This window comes from Myripristis murdjan, chromosome 11, assembly GCF_902150065.1.
Source record: "Myripristis murdjan chromosome 11, fMyrMur1.1, whole genome shotgun sequence".
In the NCBI taxonomy this organism is placed as follows: Eukaryota; Metazoa; Chordata; class Actinopteri; order Holocentriformes; family Holocentridae; genus Myripristis; species Myripristis murdjan.
Window position 1 is genome coordinate 20,289,515 of NC_043990.1, and position 23,369 is coordinate 20,312,883.

At 45.8% G+C, this 23,369-nt stretch overlaps 1 protein-coding gene across 6 annotated transcripts in view; it reads left to right on the top strand.

The window, feature by feature from the left end:
- The first annotated feature begins 2,951 nt into the window (after positions 1-2,951).
- The window catches only part of ppp1r9a (protein phosphatase 1, regulatory subunit 9A), a 51,671-nt gene continuing 31,253 nt past the window's right edge, over positions 2,952-23,369 (top strand). For all 6 annotated transcript variants that reach the window (XM_030063014.1, XM_030063017.1, XM_030063016.1 and 3 more), the window contains exons 1-4: positions 2,952-3,165; positions 4,847-6,374; positions 18,936-19,068; positions 19,785-19,905. In XM_030063014.1, the coding sequence (XP_029918874.1) occupies positions 4,989-6,374; positions 18,936-19,068; positions 19,785-19,905 (1,640 nt within the window). In that variant the 5' untranslated portion in view covers positions 2,952-3,165; positions 4,847-4,988. The remainder of the gene's footprint in view (positions 3,166-4,846; positions 6,375-18,935; positions 19,069-19,784; positions 19,906-23,369) is intronic.

Sequence of the window (23,369 nt, forward strand, 5' to 3'; positions counted from 1 at the left end):
TGTGTGATCCAGGGCAGCATGCACAGACAGCATGCAGATTTTCGTTTAATCAAGCAGGTTTTATTCTGTCAATTAATAGCTTGCATGACTCCTTAATCGTGCCCCCGTGCAACACCCCTGCACCCTCAGGATCAGGACTTGTAGAGACAGATGCTGTGTACTCACTGCCCACCACAGCTCACACACCCATACATGCATGCATAAACACGCACATGTGCACACAAACACACCCAAATAATTAGTGGGCTTGACCTCATAAGCCCAGCTGTAAAGGGGGCAGTGAGATGTCTGAGACGTCTGCTAAAATCTGTTCAGGCCCCCTGTGGAGGCAGTCCTAGCAGACAGATGGTCATGCTCTGGCCCCTTTGCTCTGAGGGCTGGTCAGCCCTGTGACGGGCCGCCCAGACTCTTAATTCGCTCTCTTGATGTTCATGCACTGCACTGCAGATAGGCCTCTGATCCTGCAGCAGGCTAAAGCAGCCTGATTGTGATGGTCCACATAGTCACAGTGGTCTTATGCAATTAGTGCATGTTAAAAATGGATTTGTTGCTTCCTGTCTAGTGATGAGCAACACCATGCCATCCGTCCACCGTGCTCTGCAGTGCATGGCTGTTCTCTTCTCTCACCCTCCCTTTTATCCCCTTAAGATTATTTTTAGGTTGCTTAGCAACATCTTCAAATGTCTGGTGTTGGGGCTGGGTATAGAGTGAGTGCATCACAACAGCCACCATAGGCCTCTGTGCATGCTCTGGGAGGCACAGTGAGGAAGCTTGGCCAGTGTTTTCTCTTTTGGAGCACAGAGGGGTGGTGTTGTAATAGCAAAATGTACTGGAAATGATGCTGGATTGATGCTGTCTCATTCCCATGATCTGGCTCAGCATCTTTTGCCATTTAAAGGATCCAATTTCATGTGAAATTTATGTGAATTTGCTTGTATAGAGTAGAGACAAGATGCTATGTTCTCACTGTTCATCATTTTCTGGCAGAAGTGGCAGTCTCCAAGCAGAGGGAGCTGTTGCTGAATGAGTGTGAGGGACAAACTGTAACTCATATCACAGCGGCTGGATCGCATTCTCTGGCAGGAACCTCAAACCTAACGTTATTTTACTTACAATAAATAAAAATCAGAGGGAAAAAAACAAGTAGTGCGCTCATCAGCTAGCTCAGCTACAAGTTAGTTCAGCATAGTCTCAAATGGTTGCACAATAGTGTTGATAGGATATAGTGGTAGATTAAATGATAATGCACGTACATTATTCATTTGAGAGGAAAACAAATTCATAACTCAAGTCATAAAAATGCCTTGCAGCTTCAACCAGCGCAAGCACATGCTTTTCAATCTGCTGATTCAAATTTATAACCCAGAGCAGGCTCGGATTAAACTGAAAGAAATTTTTATTTAATTTTGGACTGTACGTGCTGTTTTTTGGGTAGTTTTTTGTTTGTTTGTTTGTTTGTTTTTTTGTGAAACTCACTTGCCATCTTCAGCTTCATTTATAATCATAAATAATTTTTGCTTACATAGCCACAAAGCAATATTTAGATTACATAATAAATAAATGAACATAGTCCAATTACATAACATGATTCTATTTGGTGAAAATATCATATTCATGGAACATATTGGGATGTTGACAAAGCGCCCTTTCTAGTGCTTTATCACATGGAGTCAGTCCCATGCTTTAGGCAGTGTCTGTTGACTCCTATGTGACCTAGCCAACCAGAATTTTTATACCCTCTGATCTTCCTTTTAATAGCAGTGTTTAAAATTAATGTCCACAGATGAATGGAAAAGCAGACTGCAAACTTGAGGAACCATTTTCTGAATATGCATTTAGCTATATTTTAGGAGCACAGTGAAGTACAGTAAAGTCCATGATGCCACTGTGCGCCTGTTCTCATGATACCTGCTTGTGCGTGGGTCTGTATCTGTGTCTCTCCTGGCTAAATGGCTTTAAAATTTTAATAGCACTAGGCTATCACACCCATACATAGTTACTTGCAGTATGACATCTGACAGCAAGTTATAGATTATAGCTGATATGGTACTATGCTATTGTGAATCTCCATCATATCACTATAATAATCATGGAGTATCACAGGGTATTATGCAATTTATAGTTTTGCTGTGATGTTTCCAGTGTCCCTCTGAGTGCATTATATAATTATCATAATCCTCGATCTGCTATATGGGCCAGGAGTGCAATAAAGGACACTTTTTAGATATATTTAGCCTTTCACACATTACACACACAAGAAATAGCAATCCATTAGTCCACAGATCCCCATTTGCTGTGATTTTGTCTTGATGTAGGCCTGATGATGATGTAAACCTTCCTCCATCTGATTTTTTGGCCTGACCTGGCATAGGCACACATTACCACATGCAGTAATAGGCTGCGACTCTATCCTACTGGGTGTTAACAAGAGGGTGAGAGTGAAATCTATAGTAAGTCATTCTTGTTCTCACACCAGGCTCACTTTTAATGAATGAAATGTGGAAATTAAACTGGGGGGACCCTCTGTTAACCCCTCCCAAGGAGCCCTGGTGGTCCTCCAACCTCCATCAGTACACCCAACAAACACACACAAGCTGGTCAGTGTCCCCTTCACCCCACCCAGCACCCCCCCACTCCACCCAGTTATGAACAATAACAGATCGGGGAAGTTACAATGACTGTGTGCTGGTATTTCTGCCAGACTGCAGCTCACTGGAACCCCCTCCGCGCAGCAGATTATCGGACCGAACCATTGCAGCAGCTCAGGTTTTAACACCTGTCACATGAGGGTTACATTCGCAAATCACCGGGTATCATAACAGCACAGCACGTTTACTTGACTGGGCGGCTGAATTCTGTCGGACACTGTCGTCCTGGAAGTGCTGCCTCAGTGCAGCTCCCAATGAGATGGGCTGTCAAATCGCACCGACACCCCCATTGTGCGACTGGCAGCATCATCCACTGCCTGCAATGGCGTTGTAGCGGCTCTAGTATTTCCAAATGTTTCAATAGTGGCGATTCTGTCCTGGACTATTCACCGGCGTGGGATAGAAATGTTATTTTCGGATGGATTTCCAGCGAATGCATTCATATTTTCTCTGAGTTCACCCCTGTAGGAATACAGTTTATTTATGCCACTCGTCAAACGAAGCCGAAGCCATGAATGTAAGTCAGACTCTTTTGTTTTTGTAACATTGTAGCAGCATCGTTGTGGTTAACGGGTTACAGTTAACTTCTGCTTTTTCTAATTTTAGCCGAAGCTCAGCGATGCTCATATTTAGCCCTCTGTGGAAGTCCACCAGCGCGTAAATATGTAAATAAATACGTGTTTCATAGTGACAGAGGAGGGAGAAGAGCCTGAGCTGTCATGTTGTGTGCGGTGTGGCTGATGTGCGGCTCTGCCTGTTTGTCCGATCCCGTTGACACAATGTTACAGCTCCAGTTTCATCCCTCACCTCTAACTTTATTTCCTCCGTGTGCTGTCCTCTAAAATAACACGGATGTTCTCAAGCGCAGACGGGTTCATTTTGCTAAAGGCTTTCACATTTAGGTCCTGCTCCAGGGTCCAGCCTAGTGGATAATGAATATTGAACCAGGACATTTAGGTTTTAACCATTGCTGCTACTGCTGATGCAGACATACTAACCAGGCTGTGGGTTTTAGCATAATATTGATAAATGGATTCCCTGTTGCCCGGATGAATGTGATTTAGAAATGCATTTTCTCATATCTCACATAATCCTCTGTGGGATACATTTCAAAACAGGGTTAAAAATTAATTGCTGCAGGCATAGATATTTGAGTAGCAGCCTATGCTGTAGCCTACTGCCCGGCTGTGTAACCCTGTTTTTATACATGTTGGGCAAAGGCGCAGTTGCACCATCTGACCTGTAACTCTTCCAGTTCCTGAAATGTTTTTGTGTTTTGGTTCAGGGGTGGTATGATCGCACGTCGGCTGTGGCATTCAACAGTATTCTGTCTGTGCAGTGGACGATTTCGCTGCCATGCATTTGGCTTGTTTGAGAGCTGGCGTTTAGACTCCGCTGTAATCTAAATGATGGTGCAGAAAGCTATTGAATGGGGCGTTGGTGAAGGGTCACAGCTCACCCCAGAGCGCACACACACACACACACACACACACACACACACACACACACACACACACACACACACACACACACACACACACACGCACACTGAAATATCCTGAGATTCTGTCTGATCACTTCTGACTACAGTGTTATTGTTATTTTCCACTGTGTTTAATAGCAATGTTGTGATGACTAAGGATTTTGGCTTCTGTAAAAAATATATGTGTATGTTGCTTATTAAGTTTTTACTTAAGCTTATGGTTCACCACACAATTATCAATATTGCAAATACAGTGTAGGGCCATGCCGCTCAAACATAATGCACATAAAGGGACATGCTCCTGTCTAAGTATTGATTTGAAATGGTAAACAGTACATTAGTTGCAGGATAGACACATCATCATCAGAGAGTGCTTTTAGAGTCCAATAGGCTTTCATAACCAGTTCCCCTGTACTAAAAGCTTTCATATCATACATCCACCTCTGTGATTGCTTTGCCCTTCAAGTTTCTGAATGATGTTATTGGTGGATCCTGAAAAATGTTACCTCTTCTCAAGCTGTGTAATCATCTCTATGATTAGATAGTGCCACTTTCAGCCTTTGTAATCTTCTTCGTTTCATTTTCTCTAATGGTGTTGTTTGAATGTCAAAATATCTCCCATGAACTCTTGTGATCATATAGTTATTGGACAGTGCTACTCTATCACTTTATCTGGTGTGTCTATCTTTATAACATCTCTCTTTATCTCCCTCAGGTGTGAATGGACTGGAAGGAACTATAACATCAGCTGGATCAGATTAGTCAGTGCTGCAGTAGGTCAAACTAGACACTATAATCCCACGTTGTAATGAGGCCACGGAGATGCTGACATTCCCGCTGAATCCAAAGACACCATCATGCTGAAGACGGAGGCCACGGGGGAGAGGACCACCCTCCGGAGTGCCTCCCCCCACCGTAATGCCTACCGGGCTGAGTTTCAGGCACTCAAGAGGGCCTTTGACCAGCCTCGGATTGATGGCGACTCCAAGCCCAAAGATGCGGAACGGGTGAAACAGCCAAGGGGACGCCAGTATGGCGCCCATGTCAGCCGCATCAAGGACATGTTCATGCAGATGGGCACGGAAAATACAGCCTCTAAAGCCAGGGGTCGGGAGGATCCCTCGCCGCAAAAGATGACCAAGCCCACCAACTTCATCAAGGCAGATGGATCAGTGATCAAGCTCCAGCATTCCTCGTCAGCTGAGAGGATTGGAGGTGCTGGAGCAAAGTTCTCTGAAACCAGGAAGCTGTTTGAACAGCAGTCACGTGACCAGTCCCAATCACCAGTCTATTCCTACGGACGTGACAAAAGGGGTTCTCATGAGCACCTAGATGACTGGCGAGGTGCAAGGTCCAATCGGGGAAGTACAGACTCCTTGGACTCACTTTGCTCCAGAACAGAAGCATCCTCGCCAACTGTTAGTCAGCTCAGTGCTGTTTTTGAAAATGCAGACCACAACAACCAAGGAGTGCCCTGCAGAGGAGTCAGCAGACGGGCCTTATACTCACCCGATGGTTTCCACCGCCATGGAGGTGATCTCAGTGAGGATGACTCTCGCCATTCTCCGGTTCGGGGAACCTACCGGAACCGGGTAGGGGGCAAGTTCCCTGTGTCCTCATCCTCTGAGGACCTCCTGAGCCCCAGTCCTCTGGCAGAGACTGCGGAGCTCAAACAGGTTCCACAAGAAGAGGAACCACGAGACAAAGCAGACAAGACTGATGAGCCTGTGGAGGGCAACAGACAGCGCTTGGCAGGGGTGACCACCAACGGAGGTCATGTCAATGGCTCCTGTGAAGAGGAGGAGAAACCCTCAGAAAGAAAATGCTCCAGTGACGATCTCGGGGTTTCCAAAGCTTCAAAACCTACAGATGATGCTGTGATTTCCTGTGAGGACACCACCCCTGAGCGGCTACCGACCCCAGCCACGCCAGCTGTGGAAAGCCAGGAGGAGGTGGATGCTCCTGGGGAAGAAAAGCTCTCTGAGTCTCCCAAGGACCAGGGAGAAGAACATGATGAGGAATACACTGGGAATGAGCGGGTGATTTTTAATGCAGATGGGGACGCCTGCTACCAGGGTTGGGGAGAAAGCTGTACAGATCCCGAGGACGATCTCTACGGAGACGATGAGGATATTGTCTACGACCCTGGCTCAGATCTCACAGAGATTCCTGGTCTTCCAGAAGAAAACAAAGAGGACATCCCTTCAAACAGGAAGATTCGCTTCAGCACTGCACCCATGACAGTAAGTTGGGTGCTGTACAAATTTGTGCCTGCCTAAAGTGTGTAAACACACTGAACATAATCCAACATAAAAGCCTTCATGCAGCTCGCATCAGAAGTAGGTTAGAACAACAGAGAGCTAATATTGCATTCAAAGCTTCCTTTTTATGGTCTTTTATTTATAGCCGCTGTGGAGCAACTCATCATGGTTGGCTTTGTTTGTTGTTTTCACATTCATTTGCATCGGGTTATATGATCATAACATGATGAAATGATATCGCTTAAGTAATGCTCATCTTTCTGTGTCCTTGGCAACCCTTTTGAATATACTCACTATTCATACTTCCTTTGCTATTGCTCCGTGGTAGATACCATAGCAACCCTAATATATTATAGTTGTTGTTCTCTGATGACAGGAGTTGTAGCTATTTTGTGATGCTGAGTTGAGGTCACAGCATTGCCCTCTGGGAAATTGACGTGTGCATGAGCAGAACATCTGTGCATGTGTTAGTCATGCTGGTTCTGCACCCACACAATTTTCACACAAGATACTTGGATTGTTTTTTTTTTTTTTTTTTTTTCAAGTGCTTCTTCATCTCTCCTCCCCACATTTGAAATCACAAAGGTGTTTATGAAACCTTCCAGGAGGATGAGGATGTTTTTTATGCCTGTACAATGGCAAATGTCACAAATTGAGCTGATATTTATTCCTCAGGGACAATACCAATAAGAAAGACATATAAGACATATAAGGAAGACAGAAGAGATGTATTACACACAGGTTTTGTAGCCTAAGCTTATTTGCAACCTTGTGCCAGTGTACCTAGTTTGTCTAGTCTAACATGGATTTTAGCATTGTAACCTTGTGCATGCAGCCTTGTATTGTCCTTTGTTTTGAGGGGTATTGATGTATGGTTATGGATTACATGCATTTCTACTGTGCATCCCAGAGACTTTTCACAGAGGGGGGAGAGGTGGTAATTACAACACAATGAGGTTTTTGCCTATGAAACAAGGTCATTGTTTCTGGTGATAATGCAACCACAATACCCACACAATTCCCACAGAGCCTGATCTCTCTTGTAACAGGTCAATTCTTCTGTGAGAAGTGAATTGGTATTCAGCACACAAGTGTCTGGAGATTACCAAGCTTGATACTACGTATTGCATCATCTGCCTTGGAATAACATATGAGGCATTTTAAAATTGCTTTCATTTGTGAGCACACACAATATAGCCAGTGTTGCATGTGGATTGGGAAGATTATGGGAAATATTTTTCAGTCTTTATCCGAAAGCTTTCTGAATCTGTGAGCTTAGCATTTTTAGAGGTAAACAACATGCTATAGGCTATTCTAGTCCTTTAGGAGGCCTTTTAACAATATTTTGTGATGTGTTTTTGATCAGTGAAATAAGTTATAGTTATTATTCAGATTGTGGGCGTGTTGATATACAAGCGATGCGCATGCTAATGTGTGTGTGGGTGTGTGTGCACGTGTTTGCACATATATGTGAAGGAAACATAGGGGAGGTGTAAGCATGGAGGATTTAGAGCTAACACAAACATTCCACAGGTTGAGGATCAATCCTATTAGCATGCTGTAATGAACCAGAACAATTAGCCCAGTTATTCTGAAGGGGAAAACGTGATGCTGGCTCACTAATAACCCCCTAATCTCACTGCATCTTGTACATGTGTGTGGGGGCATCTCCTTCTCTTTCGTGCTTTCCTCACACACATACACTCGCACGCGCACATTTCCTCTGAGCAAGGAGACGCTCCCTTCAAAATAAAGTACCCCTTTTCATGTTATCAGCATGTTCATCGTATTCTTAGAAGTCAGTAATCGTAGCTCATCTCTTCTTGTCAGATTTTCCGGCCGTTACTGAGGATGATGCTCAGCCACACTTTAAGAAACTCTGTTTTGTTATTGTGACAGATACTAATTTTGACAGTGTGACAAAAAGGGCTTCATTGAGAACAGTTTTGTGAAAAGTGTCTTCTTAATACTCTTTATACAGAGAATATGGGACACAAAGCACAATGCTTGTTTCCCAATTATAGGACAAACAGGCTTGGGATACGCTCCTCCTTTCTCAGAGCTCTGGTCCTCTGTTTTATATGAAAAGGACCGCGGCTCGTTTATCATATAGAACATTCAAGAGAGGCAGCGCTACCCCCATTTATGCACGCTCACACACACACACACACACACACACACACACACACGCACACACAATTAGACATGCACCCCTCCCACTTCTCAAATGCACGCCCCTCCTCTCACCACATGAGGAACAAACAGGGTTCTGTCTTTTGTTTGCCTATATGCTGAAAGAGACAAAGCTGTTTTCTCTGCCAAGCTAACCCCGCACGAGACCAGCTTGACCCCTGTGGGAGGAGACTGCAAAGAAGATCTTGGAAAAAAAAAAAAAAATGGCATCTTTTAATCTTGCATTCAGCATTCCCTTTATGTAATATTTCTCTGTACTGCCCCTTATAAAGTGGATAAATCATTTCAACATCCCAGCTTTGAAACTCTAATTAATTTAGACATCATCATGGCAGCCACAGGGAAAAGATGGCACACAACCAGCGTTGGGCCACGTATTGTAAACACGCACGCTCTTCTCTTTGTGCGGAAGAGCAGTGGCAGATGCAAAATGATCAGTGGACAATATGTATCCGACACAAAGACACACAATGTCTTGCCCTCGCTATGTCAAGTTGACAAATTTAGCGAATTTAATACAAGTTACAGACAAATGTACTACCAATCATACTCACATGCTTTCACTCAGCTGTGAGATATTGACCCGATGAGAAATGATGGTAGTGGGCTTCGCTCACGCTAAGGCAGCTCCCCGAAGGCACTGACCTACAGAAAATCAGACTTCATGTTCATTCAAGTAACTGGTATTTACCCCTGGCTTTGCTGTCTCGGGTTTGGTTACGATTAATCCTGCAGTATTGAGGCTGACATGGTCTTGTGTCATATTTTTTGATTCACTGTTGCTCAGACATGATGCTCTGCACCTGATACTGTTGTTTATCTGACACTGAGAATAGAACGGGATGTTTGATCTGCAAGTATTGTACACTCTCCTCTCGCAGTCTCCTCTCGTTTCTCTCCCCCCTCTACGTGAATGGTATTTACACCGTCTTTAATGATACATTTTGTGCCTGTGGAGAAATTCCATTTTCCTCAGCTGAGGCATTGTGATTTCTTAATGGAACTAAGCCGACGTGAGGAGCGGGGCACTGGCTGAATGGCCGTTGAAGTGTTTCTGTAATCATTCCTCCACCCTCCATGCTGCCTGTTACCAGATCATGCACAGCGAGGTTTTGTCCATCAGATTCTGCTGCTGCACTGTCAGTCGAACATCGTCGAATAGCGAAGATCAGCACTCACAGCCATAATCCATATGATTGACGTATGCTGCTATTCTTCTTTGTATACCTCAACAAATGGCTTATGGACTGCTGGACTTTTTGACGGATGTTTTTTCAGCTTAGATGTAATAGTAATGCTCTTTTATTCTCAGTGGCGAGCTGTCCGTGTTTTGTAAATTGGTGAATTTTTGAGCCTTGGTGGTTCAGTACTCTGTAATGAAAAAGATGTGAGGTCGACATAAGAGGATGTGAGGTTACTTATTTACTCACTTGGCTAGGACTGATATCATCTTGGTGCTTGCAAGCTTTTGGTTGCGCCGTGTGTTTTCGCCTAATGCGGTGTTGCATCTCAGCCTGCAGTACATCAAGCCCATTTAGAGATACATCTTGTACTTTGCTGAAGCATGAAAGATCATCAGACCAAGTCACTCGTGCTCAAAACAGAGAAAATGCCACCTAACGCCCTTGCAGTGCCTCTCCACTGCCTCATCAGACATTAAGAGGATATTTCTCTTGAAGAGAGTTGCGCGCTCATTTGGCTGCTCTTAATAAATGACAACAGTGGCTGATAGCTTTTTTTTTTCACGAGGCTTTGACTGCTGGCTTACCCTGTCTATCTGACAGTTTAAATCCGACCGTGTTGCTCATGTTTGTCATCCGCATCAGTCTTTAACATCTGTGCGAGTCAAACATCCTCATCTGGACACCCAACATTTTGGTTCCCAACCTCAAATGAGATGGCCTTTAGCCAGGAACTTTGCTTCGTGCCCATGTTTCCTGATGGAAAGGATTACTCTACTTTTGGTTTCGGGGCAGTCTGTCCTTCTGGCTGATAATATACGTGCAACCGCATTGCTCAAATTTTTGGTCCAGGATTGATGCGGGTTTTGGCAGTGTCGTATGTAACTAGTATCTAGGCCTGCAACAGCATGGCTACAGCATAGCCTCCTTCAATAACGCAGTACTGCAGAGGATGCCTTTTTTAGGTGAAACTCCATTTTGTTTACCCACAAGCAGCTTCTATGTCATAGTTACACTGAAAAACTAAGTACTATGGCATATTATTCTTATTTAAGCACCACAGAACTTTCCTGTCAGCCCTGTTTTGCTGTGGTTTGCTAACTTTGTCGGTGCCTTAGTCCTTATTTTCTCTCCTTTGTGCCCCTTGCTTCAGTGTTTTCCCTCTGTACGCTCAGCGAAGCTGGCTGAGAGGCTGTCAACTTCCTAATTATGCAATCTGTGGCTGGGCATAATGGGAAAGAACAGGGTTTGATGGCGAGAGAGTTTAATGACGGAGCCTCTGCACAATAGAGCTGAACCAACACTCGACAACAGCAGCCACATAACAGCTGACATTTTGGTTCGACCAGCAAAAACAGCGGACTCAGCTCAGTCAAATCGACAGTGGGGTATTTTGGTTAAGCTTCTTTTGGGGGCAGCTAAATCATGTGACGTGTGGAGCAGGAATGAAATCTTGACTAGCAGCCACACTCCTCGCAAATCATCTAGTCCTGTAGGAAGATGTATGATGGCTTTATGCGTTATTAGGAACACGCTTGTTACCAAATGTATGGCACAGACATTGCTGCAGTGTTTCTGGCACCATAAGGAAAAATTCAGCCATAACCGTTTCTTGTGTAACAATCAAGCTGTGAGTGGAAATGGAAATCCCCATGACTCCAAGGATTTTTCCTTTCTTTCTTATATTTGACAGGAACATCCACTCCAAACTTGAGCGCTGAGTACAGTAGCGTGCGTGTCTGTGTGTGCATGTCGCTCAGCCTCTCCATTATTAATGCAGTGGTGTTTTTGTTTGCTTGTTTTGGTGCCACTCGATCCTCCCTGGGGGATGCATTTTTAACAACCCGGGAAAGGCGAGATAGGCCTCGTAGTTTTACTGACGCTGGTCACCCGGCGGACCATGTCATCAGTCATCATCTAATCCCCTACCTGCCCAGTCTGGTCCCCTGCTGATGATATCATCATTGTGCTGCCAGTTGTTGTTCTTGTTGCGGTAAAAAAAAAAAAAAAAACAGAAATGTACAGAGCGCAGGGTCTTCTACGATGACACAGTGTTCTGTGTTTTGCTGAGCCAATGCTGAGGAAGGCGCAAGCTGCAGCACTGTCGCCATGTCCTTGTTTAGTGAGCCAGGAGCAAAACCGATCCAAGGTGAACAGCTGAATTTATCAGAGAAATTGATGCTGAAGTATCACTTACAGGGATTATTCCTGTCCCGTCTGATGTAAAGACACTGGTCTCAACACATTAGCAGCCGCCGTTCACACTCTTTGACTTTTTGCGGTTTTTGCCACATGCACAATGGTGTTTTTTTGGACGGGGCCACCCATACACAGCGGCTTTTGGCCTGCAGAAGGAAACAAGAAGGAAAGCTCTGTGGTCCTCAATTTTGCCCAGTCATTGTAGCATAAATTACATAACATAGCAAGTGGGCGTGAAAAAGCCACACATCAGCGCTGCAACAAGTGCCACGTTATTGTCAGCGAGCTAATCCTAGTTTGTCATTCCACCCTCACTGTATATGACCAAGACATGAAAGAAGCCATTGTTGGAAATCATTGAGTTGCGGTTGTTTACTACTGTCTGTCCCCCCGGTGTGAGCCGGCCTCTCTCGCCCGCCCTCTCTCTCTTTCTCTGTTGTTCTCTTGGCCTCTCTCTCTCTCTCTCTCTCTGTTTGGCTCGGTTTGTCGGTGGCAGCCATGGCACCCGGCGGTATTGTGCCACAGACTGGCTTTAAATGCATTCCGGGGAAAGATAAGATGCCTGCAGAGACAGCAATTACCAAAAAAAAAAAAAAAAAAAAGAGAGAGAGAGAAAGAGAGAGAGAAAAAGTTGAGCTAAAACTAGTTTGCTCATTTCATAGGAAAACATAACCCTGAAGTGAAATAGTCAGAAGTTGGAAGGCTGCATAATCTAGCAGTGCTTTTTTTATGTAAGATGCCCACTTGTATGAACCATGTGTGTGTGTGTGTGTGTGTGTGCTTCTGTGCTCTGTGTGCAGATGGCACACAGACCTTGCATCCGAAATGAAAAGAAGGAACGCTGACTCATGAAGTCCCCGACATGCCAAAAGGGCAGTGTCACGTCCTCAGACTCGGGGTGTTGTCTGTCAAGATGACTGTACGGCGCGTCTCTGAATCCCTCAACCTGTATCTTTATGTAACTATACGGCCTGATCTGTCTGTCTGCTTCTCTCCTTCTCTGCCTCTCGCTCTCTTTTTTTTCCCCCTCCCGTCTCCTTCTGTGCATATCTGTCAATCTTTGTCTATTTTCGCGAGATGTGTCACGAATTCATCTCCATCATCAGCACCTGTCTCATCTCCTCAGCTTCCAGACGCTCTCCTCAGCACCTGTCAGCTCTCCGCCATGCTGCTACTGTGTGTGTGTGTGTGTGGGTGTGTGGCCACAGGTAGATGTAATGGAATGTAAATGTGCTGAGCTGTCGCCGCAGAGCAGACTGTCTCTATGTGCGTGTGTGTGAGACTGAGAGACTGTATGCGCGTTTGTGTGTCTGTGTGTCTGTATATGTGTGTGTGTGTGTGTGTGTGTGTGTGTGTGTGTGTGTGTGTGTTTGTGCCAGGCTGTAGTTAATCCACTGCAGGGTTTGCTGGACTTGTGCCACAGTGGTAGGAACCTTCCTCCAGCCTCTTATTGCCCTGGGCACCGTCCACTGTCTGGGAGGCGGAGGGTGGCCCTCGGCGTTGGCACTGCCCCGCCGAGGGCCCGGTTTAATACCATCAGAGGGGGTTTGGCCGGGCGCGGGTGCCATGCCGTGACGTCTTGGGCAGCGACTCAACAACGATCCTGGAGCAAGCTGCCCCCATCCACCCCGTCTTCTCTCCTTTTCCTTTCTGTATTTCTCTCTCATTGCCTGCTTCACTCCTCAATGGCGCCAGTGTCTACTGTCGCTCGAGCCCCATGAATCATGGGAGTCACCCCGTTTCTCTCGGTGGCGATCGCTTCCTATTCTCCGCTCACTCCATTCTTCCTTTTCATTTACTCTTTCTTCTCCGTTTTCCTCATCATCTCTGTACTTTCCTTTGTCTGTTTCTTGCTCTCGGTCGACCTTCGCCCTCCCTCCTCCTCTTCCCCTCCCCTCCAGATGTACCCTCCTTTTTTTTAACTTTTCCCATCCAGCCTTTCCCTCCATGGTTTCCTACCCCTTCCCCTTCCCCCTCTCCCATCTCGTCCCCTCCTCTGTGGCTTAGCAAGCTCTTGGCTAATCCCAGGTCCTCTGTCCTAGAGGGGAACTAGTAGGCGAGCCAGACAGACGGACATGATTTGGATGAGGGGCTGTCAGCCAGCGGCGTAGCCAGCTAGATGAATACTGATTCAAACACACCAGCCTGGCACCCATGCACGCGTGTACAGATGTGTACCTGCACTGGAACTTAAATAGCCTGCACACACATACACACACACACACACACACATACACATTGTCTTATCAGTCACATACCTGATGTGCATTATGTGCATACACATTCAAACAGAGACAGAGAGAGGACAGGCTCAGCTCTATTGGAGTCAGTGGCTGAGGGAATCTGCAGCATCATCATCCACAGATCAAAACTGTGTTTCAGGAGAGTCTCTAGATGTCAAACCACCTTCCTGCATCCCTCCATCCTCTGCCAGGCCTGGAGACGAGAAGACTACGAGGTGGAGGTGGACACCCAAGCCTCTGACCTAATGGGTCAGATCACTGAAAAAAATAGGAAAAAAAATTAGTGTGTGTGGTGTCAGTGGCATCGGCCAGTCCACTCTGTGGATGAAGAGGAGGGGAAAGAGGAAGAAGACAAGCTGATGAGTGAGGGATGAGAAAAAGGGTGATGGAGAGACAGAGGAGAGGAAGTCATTATCAGCTTTCAGGTTTTTTATGTTCATATAGCTCAGTGTGTGTGTGTGTGTGTGTGTGTGTGTGTGTGTGGAGTGAGCGATAAAATGATAATATAGCAATGAAATCGAGCAAAAGAGAGTGATAGCATGCTGTGACTCCCACCGTAGTCAAGAGATCTTCGAAACTTAAAATGCACTAACAGCTCCAGTGGGTGTAAGTAAACATCCATCCAATAAAACCTTGGTTTGTCCCCATAACGAATATGCGATTGGTTTCCACTTCATCACAAATGATCTCTCTCTGTGTCGTGTCCCACCTCAACATCCTGTTAGAACAGGAAATGCACAAAATCAAGAAAATAGATTCCATTATATTGTTTGCGCTCAGCAAGCCTCTTGACCCTTCAGCCCACAAAACTAATTCAAAACCCACTGTACCATTTCAAAGATGTGTGATCATCCATCTGGAAATGAAGCTGTTTTTTTTTTTTTCTTAAGTCCTAAAAAGTTGACTTTTTGGAGGTACAAGTTATTTCACAAGTTATTTTAGAAAAACTGCCGGCAGAGTCGGGGAATATATTTACATGTAAATGGTTGTGGTTAATCCTCCAAAAGACCAATTCAGTTCCAGCAGGGCAACACATGCCGAGGCAGGTCATTATACTCCATCCTAATTCCATTTTTAATGCTTGTGTTTGCGTGCTGCCTCTTCAGTGAAAATGGAATTACAATTGAGTCCGGTGACCTGCCTCGGCACACGGTATTTAAAGGTATGAAGGTATGTTGAGGTGTTTGCCGGTTTGATTTGACGAGGACGCGGATTTTTCCACAACACCGAAGCCGACAGCGATCGAATGTCACGACTTAGTGAGACTGACATTGCAGGCATCACTTTATTGGGTTATGTAGGGCATCATATTGATGTGCATAATATCACATTTATGGGAGCTGTTGAGTGTTGAGCTTTACAGGCCTATCTCCAGAGTTCGTCTTTGTCCTTAAACACAGATGGTAGGCTAAATTGACGCAAAGATATATAAATAAAATTATTCCAAGATGTGTATTTGAAAAACACATGATACACTGTGTAAACCAGACAGCTTTGGAATTACTATAAGGTTTGTTTTTCATTTTGGTGGAGCTAGGCTAATGACTCCCATAGACTTCAAGTCTTTATGCTAAGCTAACACAAAATGCTACCCACAGCAGCAGAACCAGTGGACGTACGTTGGTGAAAATGGTATCAAACGTCTTGTCTCAGTCTGGGTGAGCTGGAAAAAGGGTATTTTGCCCCAAAATGTTGGCGTATTCCTTTATGTATAATCATTGTCTCTGCCCGGTCCATGGTGGCCATATTTGTCAGCCCCCCAGCTGTCAGTGTTATGGATGTCAGCAGCGGACCTGGTGCCATTGCTCTCTGACCGTTTTCAACTCCCTTTAGCAACACAAGCGGCCTAGCAGGATCCTCCGGTAGCCAAGGTTAAACACAGTCACATGTGCTGCCGTACCTTCTCTCTCACACTCACTCTATCTCTCCCTGCATCTCTTCCTGTTTCTCGAACTCCCCTCTCTGTGTTTCTCACCCCTTCCTCGATTCAGCTCAATTTCAAAACGTGCATTCACATCGCCGGAGCGTCAGCAGCATAGTGTGCGTGTAAACCCTCTCTGAGGAGGCAGATGATGTCCTGTTCTTATGAATTCTGCTGCTATTATTATTGCATTTTAGCATTGCAGTACATTATAGAGCATTGTATGGTATGTTTTGGGGTTGTTTTGGAATTCTTGACATATTTGGGTGATCCGTGTTAGGCGATCTCTTAAGTGTAGATATTTGTAATTGTGGTTCCAGCATACAGGAAGAATATAGCCTGTCCTGCCTGTCTGATGATCTAGCGGTGTGTAGTTTCTGTTTAAGGCCAGTTACAGCAGCACTCCACTTGACTCTGTTGGTTATTCAAACGGCTGATGCAGTCTCTCTCTCTCTCACTGTCTCCTCTTTTGTCACAGTCACACACTGTTGCCGTTCCCCCCGTTTCCCTTGCGTGTGCTCTTTCATATTTCTTGCCGTCTGTCTCTTGCCCTTTTTGTCGGCCTTTTGCTCGTCCGTCCCTTTTGCCGCCTGTCTGTCGCTCCGATGTTTTTGAGCTCCCTCTCGTGCCCTTTTCTTATCGCTCCTCATCACTGCACCTCCTTCATCTTTTCGCCACTCGCCCTCTCTCGCACATCCTCCCTTGCCTCTCCCCGTCCCCCCCCACCCCACGCTCTTTTGTTGAGCTCCTAGCCACATGCTAATGTGTTTGTAGATAGCACAGAGGGACTGGGAGAGGCCATTAGACTGTGTGCTGACTGTCAATGGCAGCATCCAGGACGTCCAATACAGTGCGGGTGCTGCAGTTAGCATTCGTCAGCAGAGTGTGTTTGTGCATGGGCTTGTGTGTGTGTGTGTGGGTGTGTGTGTGTGTGTGGGTGGGTGGTTTGTGTGTCAGGCTGTAGTAAATCTACTGTTAGGTCTGTGGTGTGTGTGTGTGTGTGTGTGTGTCTGTGCATGTTGGTGTGCAAGAGAGTTAATAATGCATGGCTGTTGATCACTCTGAATGATTGATGATGGGGACGTCACGGTTAGAAAAAAAAACACACAGAGAAAAGATCACTTAAGAATGGCAGCATCACGCCATAGTATCAGTGTGGCCGTGTTGCGTGTATAACCACCAATACACCTTGAAACAGAGCACCATTCAACATCCATTATTTGTGTCTGTGGGTCTTTATTGTGTGGTCAGTAATCAGTCGAGCCCACACCCATCAGAGGCGCTGGTATCTGGTACAACATCAAAAACGTGTGTAGACAGAACTGTTAAAGTTTGTGCTGCTGAAAGCACAAATGTCTCTGCTGACGTTTTCCATGCATCTTTAATGTTTTGAACCAGTTTTCGGCTCATTATCATCACGTTCCAAAGCTCCAAACAGTTTCAAATATTGATAAACGGATGCCACTGTCTCTTTGTTTACACGGATTGAGTTTGTCGTGACCTTGGATGGCCGAGGCCTCTTTCAATTCTTTCATTTTTTTTCTCGCTTTCACTCCACCTGGGAGGTCACAGCCCCCAGGAGCCGTCAGGGAATCAGTGTCTTGCTCAAAGACACCGGGCCCTGAACCCAGGCTGTTTGCCAAGCATTACAAGTGCAATTCTATGGTAATGAGATGTCATCTTTGTCCTTATTGGAGCCAGCAACTGCTTACTGCGCTCAGCTCGCTGTGATTGTGATCTTCACAGATGAGTAGCAGGCGCTGTTGTGAATAACACTAGTGGAAGCTTGATAATGATTGACGTCATTAAGCCCACCGTGTGATATCTCTCTTCTGAAGTGCTCGTCCATAGGGGATGTAATGATGCAAACTGCACCATGTGGCAAGTGTCACTGGATTGTGATGCAAAAAAAAAAAAAAAAAAAAAATGATGGCTATTAACAATAACAGCTGCAGTCGGTAGGGGGTGTACAGGTGTGTGTGTGTGTGTCTGCAAGTAACAGACTGAGAGTGAGACAGCTGGGACGATGCTCATGTCATCGTGCAACCATGCCTTCTGCCCTCTCCAGAGTGTATATACGTGAGCGCATGAATGTGCGTACGCTCTGCGTGCCCGTGCGGCCGCATGCATCAGATGCATTCAGCAGCGGGCGTCCCTCTGCAGAGCCCTGGCTGCGCACGAGACGTGACAAGAGCGTGCACGTTCGCAACGGCTTCTTCCGCGCCCCCCCTCCCTCCCCTCCGCTGTCCCCCCAGTGCACAGAGCGGTGAGAACAGTTGGCTGTGACGAGATCCGAGGTGACGGCTGACTGTTGCAGTGGACAAGCGGCTCCCTGCAAGGGGCCCCGGCCCACGCAGCCGCATCAGAGGAAGCACTTTGCCCCATCACCACATCGATCTTATGCACATTGTGTTGTGGGTTAGTGGGATGTGTGGTGTAAAACCTCCCTTAACGCTGTTTACCCCAGTGTTGTTAGCTGTATTAATTGTGTGGACTGTACTTAAAAGAAAGTGTGGTTTTTCCCATCAGCTGGTTAGCTGCATAAATGCCCTTATTTACTGTAACCCATATTCTCAAGCCTGTACTGTAGCACTGTTTCCCCCTCCATCCAGAACAGCCACTATAACCACTGTTTGGTACTAAACACATGTACCCAACCTTAAATATGCTGGTAAACTGTATCCATATATGGAAATCCTGTGCATGCACATACATTTCTGTATGGGGAACCAGCTTCCCTCACTGTCTCCTGTCTCGCTGATTTGTTCCCAGACCTCGGTGGTGACATCTTGTGCTTCCTCTCCAGGTTTTCAACACCTACTCCAATGAGGACTACGACCGCCGCAATGAGGAGGTGGATCCTGTGGCCTCCTCAGCAGAGTACGAGCTGGAGAAGAGGGTGGAAAAGCTGGAGCTCTTCCCCGTGGAGCTGGAGAAAGGTGAGGAGGAAACTGTATAAACACGCCCTAATAGATAGAATCCCCCGCGTCTCTTGCAGATCCCTCAAAAAGGTGATTTTCGCCGCTTTTCAGCCTCCTGTTGCAATGCAGCAGCTCCAATCTCCTAAGATTACACTGAAAGGCATGGAAATGCTTGCGTGCAGCTTGTAGTTCAGCTTTCCCTATGAGCTTCAGGGTGCTGATATTGAGCCTCATATGCTTATCTCTTTTTTTTTTTTTTTTGCTACTTAAAAGTCTTGTATTTCCAGGGACCTAAAATAGAATGACTGTACATTGTAGGATTTCACAGTCCACTCCGTTGTTATGTAACCCAAGAACAACTTGTGAATGATTAATGCAGGACAGAGAGAGAGAGAGAGAGATGAATTCAACGCTGGAAGGGAATTTCCCGTCCACCACATGTTTTTTCTATTTCTGTGAAGTAAATCAGCCTCTGCTCCCTCTCCATTAAAACATCAATTGTTCTGCCGTGTATTTGTTTGAACGCTGTCATCCATTTATCAGTCCGCGTGACTTTCTCCTGCCGAGAGCCATTTTGTGTCAGGAGCCGTTTTGCGTTAATTGGATCCCTTTCAGAGCAGACAGGCAAAAGAATGCAAGTGGAGGCTCTTCACCTTCATTTTCAGAGGTGTGAAGACAGACGCGTATGTACACACACACACCATCGTCTGACTGTGCATCCTGTGTGTTTTCAGATGAGGACGGCCTGGGCATCAGCATCATAGGGATGGGGGTGGGGGCTGACGCGGGGCTGGAGAAACTGGGGATCTTCGTCAAGACCGTCATCGAGGGTGGAGCCGCCGAGAGGGACGGCAGGTGAGAGCCTCTTCTCTGATTGGGTTACCGCCGAGATTACTGTGAGTTAACCGAGTGCAAGGATACAAGACACAGGAGCAGACAAGAATGTATGAAAAGTCACACACACACACACACGTCCAAAGATGCATTTGTCACTCGATGTGCAAATATTCACACACCAATTAATCTGCTACTCTTTTTCTGCACCTCTCTCTCTCTCTCTCTCTCTCTCTCTCTCTCTCACTCACACACACACACACACACACACACACACACACATTAACTCACACCCTGTACTTGTCAGATTTAGCAGCAGGGGTTAGGATTAGATCAACAAGGAGAGGCACTGCCTGGGACATGAAAGGAAGTATATAGGCATTGTGTGTGCATGTGTGTGAGTGAGAGAGTGAGAGAGAGAGAGAGAGAGAGTGTGTGAGAAGTGAGAGAGAGAGAGAGAGAAAACACTGAGTTAGACTATAGGTCTCTATGTTTGTATCTCGTCAGAGTGCAGAGGAAATGAGAGAGAGATGGTTTTGCATAAGCCTCCATATTTATGTCTCTGTCTTTGTCTGTGTTTGTCTATGTGTGTGTGTGTGTGCGTGTGCATGTGTGTGCATTGTAAAAGCTTGAACAACGCAGCGTAAGCACTCAGCCCAGGGTAGAGCGGGCGATGACAGCTCCCTTGCAGATAGCAGGCGAGCTTTGGTGAGCTGCCTCCAAATCTGTCTGCGGAGGTGCGGAGGCGCTCAGGTTCCCCTTAAACAGGTTTAAAAAAAAACCACAATAAGTAGTCCCACTCAAACCAGTTAGGAGTGCAATACTGTCTGGAGAGCTCCCGGCATGCACAGGTGAACCTTATAATGCATTGGATTTGTGTTTCCGGATGGGAGCGTGCGTTTAAAGGCAGCGTCTGCAGCTCTTCCTCACGATGGATTTCACAATAAAGCTCGTCCACGGCGTGAGAGGAATAAACTCACTGTGATGTCAAGATCGGACATATTAGTGTCATGATAGTAATAAATATTAGGGCAATAGTGGCGCACATTTATTCATCATTTGAGTGCTATCTCTCTCTCTCTCACACACACACACACACACACACACACACACACTCTTACACACACAGATGATGAAGGGGAGGTTCTGCTAGCCAAAATGTAATTTCCCTCTGTCATTGCCTGTCTGGTTATAGGTCTGGCTCTCTCTCTCTCTCTCTCTCTCTAGCTGAGTCGGGCTTAATGGTGTGACAAACAGACACACACTCACACACACATATGCATGGCCAGACAGATAGATGGGCTTGGCTTTGCCTCATTGTTATGTGTTTCCATGCTGGGGGTTGAAGGTGGTTGTGTGTCCCAGTGTGTTCCCATGTGTCTGTGTGTGTGTGTGTGTTTGTGCGTGCATGTGTGTGTGTGTGTGTGGGGGGGGAGAATGAGATGTCTCACGCCGCGTGCACCATCATCTTCGTTTGTATTCATCCTCTCTTTCTCTTCCACCTCGGCGTCTGCTTGCTCGCCGGCCGGCCTTCACACACACACACACCGAGCGAGATAAAGAGCTAGAGCAGAGATGGAGTCAGAGTGTGTGAAGGTCAGGGAGCGATTGAGCTGCTGCCAGGTCTGACGGACAGACAAGCAGCTCGCTCTCTGTCTACCTGTCAGAGCGATACGTCTCTGTATGTCCACATGACAGCTCCGTTTGATGTGGCCGACGTTGCAGGGCTGGCTGACTTCTGCTCTGCAGCTGCTGCATGTTGTGAAGGTGCGCCAGCGGCCGGCTCAGTGCACGCCGGTTACTGCACACGACGTATTTCATGTCGCCTTTTGACGCAAAGTTGTAGGAATTTGCAAAAAGCACAGGTCACAGTATTCCCTGTGATAAGAAGCGTCCCAAAAACGACTGAAAATTCACCCTTACAGCGAAGGAAAGCATGGATGCTGTTTAAATAATCATTTGAACTCTCTATTCTGATTTGAAAAGTGCATTTGAGGTAGACTTTGTGTTCTTCCGACTGAGAGTATATGCAGGTTCAAAAATGAGGAAGCCGTAATGGGGCGCTGTTAAGTGAAAAACGAAGTGCCTCCGACTTCCTGTGCCTGAAAGAGTGGAAAAGGCTCTTATGGAACAATAACTCATTATCCTCTGAATCATCCCCCCACCTCCTCCTCTCCCCCTCCGAAGCACCTGTATTGTTGACTCTGCTATAAAAAGACCATGCGGACATATAGTTTGTTGACATACGGTGTGATTGCACCGGTTTCTTTGAAACAGTGTGATAAGTGGGTAAAATTACAAGTGCTCTGCTGTTGGATGGGAAAACTGCAGCGGTTTTACCAAACTTTAAGTTCTCATGAATACATCACAGGCTGGTTGGAGCTGCAGTCATTATGATGATTGAATTCGCTGCAGGAATCGGTGAGTCTCAGGGTTTTGATTAGATATAGAGGAATTCTTGCAACACTGATGCTGGACTAGACGCGGGACTTGCAGGGATACAGGACTACCATGGAGGCCAACGTAGTCGTTTTTTTTTTTTTTTTCTTTTTTTGCTTGAGCTAAAGAGGCTCATTATATGCCTTGGAGCAGTGAAACACTGAAACAATACCCCGTTGCAACATAATGATAGGTTGTTTTTGTTTTATTCATATGTAGAAAGAAATTATTCCAAAGCCCAGATTCAGACTGCTTCTTAGTCTGGTTTTTATGCAAATGCGAAGGTGGATTTAAACTGTTTGACTTCATTTAATCCAAATTGCGAGGGCTTCTCTTTCATGTAATAGATTCTCAAATCTCTCAAGTCTCAGTTCCCGGTCATCTCTGAGCTGCTCGGTCCAGAGCAGGTCAGAGATGCCCGCTGTGTTGACGGGCCTCGGGCAATAGGCTAGCTACACTTCACGTCCTTGTTAGCCCTCCCTAGTCCGTGTTGAGCCTTATCTCTTCTGTCTCTTGGACAGGCAATAATCTAGTGCAGTCACAATGGAGAATTTGTGAGTGCCAGATAGTCTGCCACTGTTATAATTTAGAAAATAATGTGAATAATACGCATGATAGACCAGCTCATTTGTCGCTTGCACCTCTCACAGCGTTTTTCTCGCATCACAGGCATGAATAATTATGAAAAACGTCTGACTTACACAACTCGGAGTAGTCTCACACCGTCTAGAACTTATTGTCTGCGTTGCTTAAGTTTTGTTTCTGCACAATACGCAGAAATTATCAAGTAGAACACTGAGCCTGGGCTGTAGCTTTGGGCGCACATGCAGCCACAATTAGGCAACCCAATACAGCATGCAGCAAAACAAATACGAAAGAAAGAAAGGAGGAGAGAAAGAAAGAAAGAAAGAAAGAAAGAAAGAAAGAAAGTTGTAGATTTTTTTGCTTGCTTATTCAGGCTGATTAACAGATGGTGGAACATTTCTCTACAAAATGATGAATACATCCTTCAAAAAAAAAAAATGTTTTCTCTACTCACACCAGAT